The sequence below is a fragment of the Triticum dicoccoides genome, chromosome 6B (assembly GCF_002162155.2).
Source record: "Triticum dicoccoides isolate Atlit2015 ecotype Zavitan chromosome 6B, WEW_v2.0, whole genome shotgun sequence".
Taxonomy (NCBI): Eukaryota; Viridiplantae; Streptophyta; class Magnoliopsida; order Poales; family Poaceae; genus Triticum; species Triticum dicoccoides.
The window spans coordinates 369,848,987-369,860,409 of NC_041391.1; the positions used below are offsets into that span (position 1 = coordinate 369,848,987).

The following is an 11,423-nucleotide window of genomic DNA, read 5'->3' on the forward strand; positions in this document are numbered from 1 at the left end:
TAGCATATGACAAGTTCAATGGATTGTCAAACATGACGTGACCAAAAGAATTTTCACATATGGAGCATAGCATCACAACTAGGCAACTCAACATGCTCATCATCATATTCATCATAAATAGGTAATTCAAGGCATGAAGAAGTTTCACTAGCATGAAGCATGGTAATAGGTGGGTCAACATCATGGGAGCAATCAAGGTCAAGAGAGTCCACTAGTGGGACAAGAGAAGCACCATCACCTATATTACCTTTGGAGCGTCACTCATGTGTTGTAGGTGAGGTGTTGAAGATCGTCTCGTTGTCATCTTTATCTTGATGGAACCATGTGGGGGGTGTATCATCGTCCACCATGGCCATCGGTTTTTCCATTGAAGGGATGGACTCGTCGCGTATAGGCATGTCGTCATGTAGGAGACCTAGCACCAAAGAAGAAAACACACTAAGAGTAGAGGTTAAGTCGTTAGGAATCATAGTGGCCTCACATGCCGTGTCAACTACCTCACTCACTAAGTGTTGTGGCTCACTCACTCCCTCAAGGATGCTCTCACTCATATGGTTGGTGGAGTCACTCAAATGGCGCTCAACCTCACATAGGATGTGTGGCATGATCTCATGTGTGGGGCTAGTGGTGGTCACACTCATCCTCTCATAGGAAATGCTCTCAATGTCACGTATGGTGGAGTCACTCATGTCACTCATGTGGTGGTGGCTCTCCTCACAAGGCACTTGGGGCATCTCAACATATGTGGGTGTCGGAGAGATGTTGGTGCAAATGTCTCCATGCGCGGTCGCGTAGCTTGACTCAGAGGAGGAGTCCAATGTGGGCGTCGTCTTCATGTTGTTGAAGAGGTTCGCGCTTGTCGCCGTGGTCGAAGGGGATGGCCCATGCTCGACCGTCTTGTCGCCGTCTTGGTGTTAGAAGCCCATGTGATGTGGCACCTCGTAGCTCATCTCCATGACCGAAGGGAATTTCCCATGCTCGGCCATCTTCCTTGGGGGGCTTCCGAAGATGGAAGTGTCGCCCTCTCTCGAAGGTGGTCCCCTTGGACTTGATGAAGTCGTTGTAGGCGTACTTGTGGGAAGTAGGCGAAGATGCCGTACGTCCATAGGCGAAGATGCCTTGAGAACACTTGGCGAAGATGCCTAAGTGGTTGATGTAGCTGTAGCGCCGTCTTGGTGGTGGTCGTCTCGCGGTCTTCTCTTGTGCTTATGAAGCTTGGACTTGGCGTGAAGTAGGGCTTGTTGGGACTTGTGCACTTGCGCTTGTGGAGCATCTTCATGATGATGATGTCGTTGTCATGCTTGAGCTCGTTGGCATTCGTCGTCGTCGTGCACATGATGCTTGGAGGTGACTTGCCCTTCATGACGATGTTTATTACAAACATGATGGTGGTCGCCATGTAGATGTTGACTTGGACGACTTGCGCTTGCATCTTGTTTGTGCTCCGAAGATGATCGACTTGGTCGCCGCCGCCTTGAAGATGACGAAGGGGAAGTAGACTTGATCAAGGCTCTAATCTCCTCCATCCTTGCATCTTGCTCCTCTTTATGTGCGGCAAGCTTCTTGTCGAAGTAGTCCCTTCTCCCTGCTTCGGAGTGATGAATGTCGATGGAGATGTTCTCGATGCGCTCTCGCAATCTTGATTGTGCGCCTTGCACTTGTCGTTGTAGATCGAAGATAGACGCTTTGGTTATGTAGTTGTTCATGTCGTCGTTGTTGTCGAAGACCGGAGAGGAAATGCCTTGCCTATCCATCACAAAACTCGAGCAAATATGAGTAGGAGAAAGAGAAGAACTTATACCAATGTACCTTGACCGAAGTTGACAATGAATCAAGTTCACTCAAATGCGGACAATGAAATAGCACTATTGGTACCAATCCTTGTCGGTTCTCATACCTACACAAGTAAAGCTTATAGTGGAGCTCGGTGAGGATAGTGGCACAAAATTTAATGCAAAATGTTAGCAAGAGTTAATAATGTTGAAAGAGATTCACAAATTCGCAAGTGAAACAAATGGACCAATAGCAATATGTGGCACACGGAAACACACACACGGATAGATAAATGGGGTCGTGCAACCAACGAATGAGCACAAAATGTGGAATCCACGGAAAACGCTCGTGTTGCACAACTCAAGAGAGACGCTAGCACGATTGCTCGATAGGCGGATACGACACTTGTGCACAACCTATAAGATGCAAAATGGATAAACTTCTATCCCAAGTATGCTATGTATGTATGGTTCCCGGTGTTTCTCTCAAGATGATCCAAGATGATCGGATATGACAATCTTATATGCAATGTGGTATGATGCTATGGCACTTGCTTACAAGCTTCTTTGCTCTCTTTCTTTTTTTTGCTTAAAAGCTTTATTTCGTTTTCTTCTATGGCCACTTTTGCACAATGCACAAAACAAGATAGCAATTGTGTATATGCGGGAACAAACTTGTGACACAAGATATGATACCAATATGATATGGTATGTATGCAATGGGAAGTATGATCACTAATGTGCACAAGTAACGTTGCCGGCAATACTCAAATGGCTAGTCTCGATAGGCAAGTAACGCAAAATGGGCTAGGGGTTAACAATGCAATTTGCAAGGGGAATATACAATGGTGTCGTCGAGGTTACCGTCCTTTGGGATGATGAGTGGCAGTGTTCTTGGTGTAGATACCAAGATGATGGAGACTCGTCCCTAAGTAGCCGAAACACCTTAGGAAACGGAAAAACCGCAAACTCAAAATCTCAAATGACAAATGTCAAATGGTGGTAGCGGAAAGCGGTGGTGGTTTTGCACTAGGCAATGCGGAAGTGGAATGATGAGCTATACACGTGTCGGAGTTGAAGTTGCCGTCCCTAAGTAGCCGAAACACCTTAGGAGACACAAGCCACAACTCAAACAAGCTCAAACAACTATTGGGTTAAGTTGGGTTGTCGGAAGTGTATGGTGGCTAAGGTTATGCGGAAATGGTGGTGGTGGTTGATGAAGAAGCAATCGTCCCTAAGTAGCCGAAACATCTTAGAAGACTCGAATCACTACTCAAGCAACCACTAATGCTATGGCAAGCAAAATGGGTTAGGTTGCGGAAGTCGGTGGTGGCTATGCGGATGATATGGTGGAGGGCCTAGGCAAAGATGCCAAAATTCACAAAATTTGATGGAGTCAAATGATGTTGGTGGTATTTTTGTGGGAAGGGGGATGTCAAGAGCTTCAAAATGAGTTAAAGAATGTCAAAATTGGAGTTCGGATGAATTAGTTACGGCCGAAACAAGAATCAGCCGAAGTCTGAAACTACAGGTTACGGACGTCCGTAAAAGGTCGGACATCCGTAAATTCAGTTCGGGTTAGGGGTTCCGGTCGTCCGGAAAAGGTTGGACGTTCGGTCTTTCCAGGGGCTCCGGACGTCCGTAAAACTCCGGTCGTCCGGTGGGTCGGGGTCAACGCGAGATGCGAGTTTCGGGACGCGATTTTGGGCGGAAATTGAGGATTTCGGGGTCAAAATTCACGGGATTTTGTGGATGAAAGATGGGGAAACTTGGGGAAATGCTAGATCCACTCGAAACTAAGCAAATCCACGGATCAAAATCAACAAAACATCATCAAACCAACAAATCACAAAAAAAAATTGGGGCTATTTTTGGTGGGGATTTTCGGATTTAGGCAAGAACACAACAAAATCAAGCTAGAAAAAGAGGGGTAGGGGCTCCAAAAACGTGATCAACATGGCTTTGATACCAAGATGATGTAGGGTGGAACCCTATGTGGACGATCTTTCACGTTTGGAGTGGATCCTACGGAGAGACACGAAGAACGAGCGGAAGAACACGAGGAAATCACGGGGAGGAACGAGGGAAAACACTCAACCAACAAGGAATCGGTCACACAAGTGCTAGATCAAAGAACACAAAGAGATACATGAGATCCAAAGTCAACAACGGTAAGGATACATAGGAACCGTTCTTCTCCGTGAGGAGGCCTTGAAATCCACGAGGGAATCTTCCCACGAGGGGGTCTTGAATCCGATAGGATCTTCTCCGAGGAGGCCGCGGTCTCTCACGAGGAGGAGATCCGGTGGATGAGCGAAGCTCTATCTCTAATTGAGCTAAATCAACGCTAAATCTAACTAGGAGGAGGTGGAGGAGTATATATAGTCTAGGGCCACGAAGGGGTAAGTGAAGGGGTACATGGGCTGCGGCCCAACACACTGTGCGCAGACAGGCGTCGGACGTCCGGAGGGTTCCGGTCGTCCGGAGGCTCGGGAAGGTCCGGACGTCCGGTGCTCTTCGGACTTCCGTAGATTCGGCTCGGGTGCGCTTCGGTCGGACGTTCGGAGGGGGCCGGTCGTTCGGAGGCTCGCGGGGTCCCGAACGTCCGGAGTTCTTCGGATGTCCGCAGATTTGGTTCGGTGGTCGTTGGCACGGTCGTCCGGAGGGGGCCGGTCGTCCGGAGCCTGGGAGTCGTCGGACGTCCGGTCCTGGACGGACGTCCGGCCGCTGTAGCTTCGGGCAGCTCCTTCTCTTGGTCCTTGTACTTGGTGTCCTCGTCGTCTTGTCCATGGTCTTCCTCCTTGTTTCTGGTCATGCATAGCACATATATATGAGGTAGTAACCATGTCTCACATGTGGGAAGTGAAGGTTCGGAGAGGAGCGAGTTCACCTTGTGTCCAATGGCGTATAGTTGAGGTCTCGTCATAAGTCCTCTTAGGGTTTGGAGAGTAGTCGGAGTGTACATGGGGATGAACGTGGGATGCTCCGCATCAGATAGACATCCCTCTAGTCATCTAAGTGATACATGATACGAGTCAACTAGGCCGTGTCCGATCATCACGTGAGACGGACTAGTCATCATCAGTGGACATCTTTATGTTGATCGTGTCTTCTATACGACTCATGTTCGACCTTTTGGTCTCTTGTGTTCCGAGGCCATGTCTGTACATGTTAGGCTCGTCAAGTCAACCTAAGTGTATTGCAAGTGTAAATTTGGCTTACACCCGTTGTATTCGAACGTTAGAATCTATCACACCCGATCATCACGTGGTGCTTCGAAACAACGAACCTTCGCAACGGTGCACAGTTAGGGGGAACACTTTCTTGAAATTTCATGAGGGATCATCTTATTTATGCTACCGTCGTTCTAAGCAAATAAGATGCAAAAACATGATAAACATCTCATGCAATCAAATAGTGACATGATATGGCCAATATCATTTTGCTCCTTTTGATCTCCATCTTCGGGGCACCATGATCATCATCGTCACCGGCATGACACCATGATCTCCATCATCGTGTCTTCATGAAGTTGTCTCGCCAACTATTACTTCTACTACTATGGGTAACGGTTTAGCAATAAAGTAAAGTAATTACATGGCGTTATTCAATGACACGCAAGTCATATAATAAATTAAGACAACTCCTATGGCTCCTACCGGTTGTCATACTCATCGACATGCAAGTCGTGATTCCTATTACAAGAACATGATCAATCTCATACATCACATATATATCATTCATCACATCCTTTTGGCCATATCACATCACACGGCATATGCTGCAAAAACAAGTTAGATGTCTTCTAATTGTTGTTGCAAGTTTTTACGTGGCTGCTATAGGTTTCTAGCAAGAACGTTTCTTACCTACGCCAAAACCACAACGTGATATGCCAATTGCTATTTACCCTTCATAAGGACCCTTTTCATCGAATCCCATCCGACTAAAGTAGGAGAGACAGACACCCGCTAGCCACCTTATGCAACTAGTGCATGTCAGTCGGTGGAACCTGTCTCACGTAAGCGTACGTGTAAGGTTGGTCCGGGCCGCTTCATCCCACGATGCCGCCGAATCAAGATAAGACTAGTAGTGGCAAGTAAATTGACAAAATCGACGCCCAAAACAACTTGTGTTCTACTCGTGCATAGAAACTACGCATGGACCTAGCTCATGATGCCACTGTTGGGGATCGTTGCAGAAATTAAAAAAAAATTACGCATCACCAAGATCAATCTATGGAGTAACTAGCAACGAGAGAGAGGGGAGTGCATCTTCATACCCTTGAAGATCGTGAGTCGGAAGCGTTACAAGAACGCAGATGAAGGAGTCGTACTCGTAGCGATTCAGATCGCGGTGGATTCCGATCTAAGCGCCGAACAACGGCACCTCCGCGTTCAACACACGTGCAGCCCGGTGACGTCTCCCACGCCTTGATCCAGCAAGGAGGAGGGAGAGGTTGAGGAAGAAGGCTCCAGCAGCAGCACGACGGCGTGGTGGTGATGGAGTGGCAGTTCTCCGGCAGGGCTTTGCCAAGCTCACGCGGAGAAGGAGAGGTGTTGGGGAGGGGAGGGGCTGCGCCTTGGATGTCGTGCTGCACCCCTCCCCCACCCCTCTATTTATAGGGAGAAGGGGGAAGGGGCCCGACCCCTCTAGATGAGATCTAGAGGGGGGCGGCGGCCAAGGGGGAGGGGGCTTGCCCCCCAAGCAAGGGGGCGCCCCCTTTAGCCCCCCCAACCCTAGGCGCATGGGCCCAAAGGGGGGGGGTGGCGCCCAGCCCACTTAGGGGCTGGTTCCCTTCCACCTACAGCCCATAAGGCCCTCCGGGGTAGGTGGACCCTCCCGGTGGACCCCCGGAACCCCTCCGGTGGTCCTGGTACAATACCGGTATACCCCCGAATATTTCCGGTGACCGTATGATGACTTCCCATATATAAATCTTCACCTCCGGACCATTCCGGAACTCCTCGTGACGTCCGGGATCTTATCCGGGACTCCTAACAACATTCGGTAATCACATACAAATCTTCCTTATAACCCTAACGTCATCGAACCTTAAGTGTGTAGACCCTACGGGTTCAGGAATCATGCAGACATGACCGAGACAGCTCTCTGGCCAATAACCAATAGCGGGATCTGGATACCCATGTTGGCTCCCACATTTTCCACGATGATCTCATCGGATGAACCACGATGTCGAGGATTCAAGTAATCCCGTATACAATTCCCTTTGTCAATCAGTACGTTACTTGCCCGAGATTCGATCGTCGGTATCGCAATACCTCGTTCAATCTCGTTACGGGCAAGTCACTTTACTCGTTCCATAATGCATGATCCCATGACCAACTACTTAGTCACCTTGAGCACATTATGATGATGCATTACCGAGTGGGCCCAGAGATACCTCTCCGTCATACGGAGTGACAAATCCCAGTCTCGATTCGTGCCAACCCAACAGACACTTTTGGAGATACCTGTAGTGCACCTTTATAGTCACCCAGTTACGTTGTGACGTTTGGTACACCCAAAGCATTCCTACGGTATCCGGGAGTTGCACGATCTCATGGTCTAAGGAAATGATACTTGACATTAGAAAAGCTTTAGCAAACGAACTACACAATCTTGTGCTATGCTTAGGATTGGGTCTTGTCCATCACATCATTCTCCTAATGATGTGATCCCGTTATCAATGACATCCAAGTCCATAGTCAGGAAACCATGATCATCTGTTGATCAACGAGCTAGTCAACTAGAGGCTCACTAGGGACATGTTGTGGTCTATGTATTCACACATGTATTACGGTCTCCGGTCAATACAATTATAGCATGAATGATAGACAATTATCATGAACCAGGAAATATAATAATAACCATTTTATTATTGCCTCTAGGGCATATTTCCAACAGGCCTTGGTATGGAAGACGTGACAACGTTGATCATTATCATCTTCTTGTTCAGGAATTAAGATCTTGGAGACAAGGAGAGCTGGGCTCGAGTCATTCTCACAAAAGACATGAACATCTTTGGCTTTGTTTACTTGTTGATGTTGAGCAACACGTTGCAAAGCTTCCAATTGTCCTTCACTCATAGATTTGTATTCTTCATCTCAATTGATCACCATAATGCGCTTGGTGGGAACACATAGTACTTCTGCCCGCGGCCTTTGCATGTGAAGCATTCAATTTGGCTTGTTTTGACAGCAGAGTCCCTTGGAGCACTTGTACTTGGTGTAGTTCCAGGCTTGGAAGAACTTGTAGGAGGGCGACTTGAAGAAGTCGTCGGTGCTTTGCAGCTTAAAGGAGCACCAATAGAGGGTGTAGCTCGAGTATAAGGCGCCATGCTTGGTGTAGCTTGAGAGTTGATGTCATCTTGTACTTGACATTCCTCCTTTGTTGCTTGGTGTACCAACTCACGCAAGTTGTTGTAGGGTTGAAAGCCCGCAATTTTCTTGAGGAGGTGATTAGGGTGCCATTGTTTTGCTCATCAAACTCCTTGCCATTAGTGTGGATCATTGCTATTTCCATCTCCTTGTAGTACTCTTCAATGGTCTTGGTCCCTTGCTTGAGAATTTGGAGCTTCTTGAAGAGGTCGCGTCTATAGTGTGTGGGCACAAATCTTGCTCTCATGACTTGCTTCTTCGCATCCAAGTGGCAATGGGGGCTTCTCCTTTCTCTTGTCAAATTTCTTGTACTTGTCCCACCATATGAGTGCATTCTCATCGAACTCGAGGGAGGCCATGGCAATCGCCTTCGGCTTGTCGAAGTCATGGACTCGAAGATCTTGTCCACCTTGAGAGCTCATGATATGTATTCCTCGGGGTCAATGCCGCCGGATAACTTAGTCATCGTGAACTTGAGCTTGCCAATACTTTCCTCTGCTTCATGATGGCTGTGAGGTTAACGTTGTTCTTGTTATGGAGACGGTGGTTTTTATTCATGCTCTTCATTGTGCAGTTGGCCATCAATGCAAGGTGCATTTCCCATGCGTCGCATCTTGTGTCGTTGCTCAAGGCAAGCTTTGCCCTCTTGTCTGCTTCTCTTGCTTGATGGGTGTGCTCTTCATATTCGTGTTTTTGAGCACGAAGAGCTTGATGCGCTTGATTTTCTTGATTGGCTTGACGAACTTCTTCTCGGTGGTGCGCATTGCGCTCTTCATCCTGTAGGTGACACTCTTCTTGTTGATGGCACCTTTATTCTTCGTGACGCATTTGGCATTCACGGTTTTTATTCACACGTTGCTCTTGAGTTTCACAGTGTCCTCGTTCACGTTCTAGGATTCAGTCTTGTAGTCTGTTGCCGCAAGGAGGGTTTGGAAGCTTGATGCGCTTGATTTTCTTGATTGGCTTGACGAGCTTCTTCTCGGTGGTGCGCATTGCGCTCTTCATCCTGTAGGTGACACTCTTCTTGTTGATGGCACCTTTATTCTTCGTGATGCATTTAGCATTCACGGTTTTTATTCACACGTTGCTCTTGAGTTTCAGTGTCCTTGTTCACGTTCTAGGATTCGGTCTTGTAGTCTGTTGCTGCAAGGAGGGTTTGGAGCGCGGGAGGGCTCGAGGTCTTGCTGGTCATGGTGAGACCGGTTTGAACTTGAGCCGGATGGTAGCTCGGAGTGAGCCTTTTCTTTGTATGGATCTACAAATAGCAATTAAAATGAATAAGTAGATTGCTAGAATTACTGCAGGAAAGGACATAGTTTACTAGTTGACTCACAAATTCAAATTCATCCCAATTCCTCTCACAATTGGATAATGAAGAACAAAGATTAACAATATGATTTGCGAACCTTTGTAGCTCAGTGGCCCGACCACTGAGCTGTGTTGTGTTCTATACTATTTTGGTGTTATATGTTGAAATAGTGTCAATTATTTTCTTTTGCTCCTTGTAGGAAAGCTTTGGCTAATGCATTGGCTGCAGCTCCATCTATGTGGACCCTAGGGAATGCTGGGATGGGCGCATTACAGGTTAGCATAAATCCCTCATCTGTTATCAAAAGGAGAACCATATAACTGTTGGGTTCTTCATGTCTGAATTTCTTATACGTGGCTTGAACCACTGAGATCCCCAATCAATCTGTGCTCTGTTACTCTGTCAGATTGTAAATAGGTGATGTTCCGGACATTTGACATGACATGCAATTTTGAGAAAATTTACATTTTTTTCCCCGAAGAAAACGCAAAACATGCATCTCGACGCATTTGATAGAAAAACTAGCGTTACAACTTTACAAGTCTATATGACTAGACCAAAACAATCAGCTACTCAAATTAATGTGGGCATGTGAATCAGAGGCTAATCTAACACTCCCTCCGACCCATATTACTTGTCGCTGGTTTAGTACAGTAATATGGATCCGAGGGAGTAGAATATTTATGCCCCCCTCGCAACCCATAGGCAATTATGTAGTTCTCTTTTAAGATGTCATCTATTCTTACGCTTCTTCACCATGAAAGCTTCAAGCCATTGGATCTATTTGTACGCTTTTCCACCATCAAAGCCTCATCCATTGAAAGGGAAGCCCTGTCTATATAATTCTCACTTATCATTACATGAGCTGTAGTTATTGGTTTTACTTTGGAAAGTTAAGTTGTTTCAGTGTTTTCCTTTAAATATCGAAAATGATAAGTACCTGACGTCAGGTACGAGCACATGGCAAATCGAACGTTTTCGATGGTAATTCTAGTGATGCAAGGATGGCAAGTTAGTTGACACACAATTTTCTGTCAAAAAATAAACCGAAGCACGAAGTTGGCATGCCAACTAAAGTTGCCATCCTCGTGTCACTAAACTTGCCACCGAAAACGTTTGATTTGCCATGCGCTCGTACGTTCGACGTTATCAGATTCCTTAAGTATTGGTCGACCCTTCTTTTAACTGCAGAGATTGGCTCAAGATTCCAATCCCGCTGTAGCTAGCTCTGCAGCAAGAGCCATTGGCGAACTCAGAAAGCAGTGGGAGCTTGAAGAGGGTGACAGTCTGAGGTTTGTCATGAACCAAAACTTGATTTCCGAAGAGACTGACAGCGACAGTTGAGTAGCAGATGATGTCACCACGTGAGGCGTAAATCAGATGAATGACTCAACACGTACAGAGTGTAATAGGAACCGAAAAATGTGTAACTGAGTCGACTGCATTTCTCTGTGTTACGTCGCAGCATAAAATGTGCTGCTTGTTGACTACATCACGAGAAGGCATGTCAAGGTACCTGATAAGTGCTAAACAAATGTGAAGTGGTGTAATGAGAACTCATTTCCCCCGACCCAATTATTATATACTCCCTCAGTCCCATAATGTAGATGAATTTGGCCAGAGGTCTTGCAAAGTCATCCTTTTTATTTATGTTTGCAATTTCTTTTGAGAGAAAAAATAGGACTCTGCTGCATTTTTTTTATTGATTTTCAAATGAATGGTACAAACTATATTTACAAAACCAAAGAAACTTATAAAGAAAAAGTCTTTGCGAAGGAAACAATTTTTAAGTTTTTTCCCCTAGGGTTTTCCTAGTGTCTACTCCTACTCTGGCGACGCCACCAGAGTCCACACCAAATCCACGTAAAACCGCCAGATTCGTTTGTGTTTGCTCGTTCTGATCGGAAGCAAGTTGACGAGGGTCCTCGATCCGTGCATGCATGGATCCGTCGGGTTCATTGAGAA

General features: G+C 46.5%; 1 protein-coding gene across 19 annotated transcripts in view; it reads left to right on the plus strand.

Moving 5' to 3' along the window:
* Positions 1 to 11,080, plus strand: part of LOC119325709 (senescence-associated protein OSA15, chloroplastic-like) — a 50,720-nt gene extending 39,640 nt beyond the window's left edge. For 4 of the 19 annotated variants that reach the window (XM_037599426.1, XM_037599427.1, XM_037599428.1 and 1 more), the window contains exons 12-16: positions 8,724 to 8,928; positions 9,024 to 9,157; positions 9,286 to 9,342; positions 9,658 to 9,733; positions 10,650 to 11,080. In XM_037599426.1, coding sequence (XP_037455323.1) covers positions 8,724 to 8,928; positions 9,024 to 9,157; positions 9,286 to 9,342; positions 9,658 to 9,733; positions 10,650 to 10,802 — 625 coding nt within the window. In that variant the 3' untranslated portion in view covers positions 10,803 to 11,080. Of the gene's footprint in view, positions 1 to 7,728; positions 7,965 to 8,723; positions 8,933 to 9,023; positions 9,158 to 9,250; positions 9,397 to 9,657; positions 9,734 to 10,649 lie in introns of those variants that run through there. The other 15 variants (XM_037599438.1, XM_037599440.1, XM_037599432.1 and 12 more) reach the window with 14 other exon arrangements.
* Positions 11,081 to 11,423: the final 343 nt, after the last annotated feature.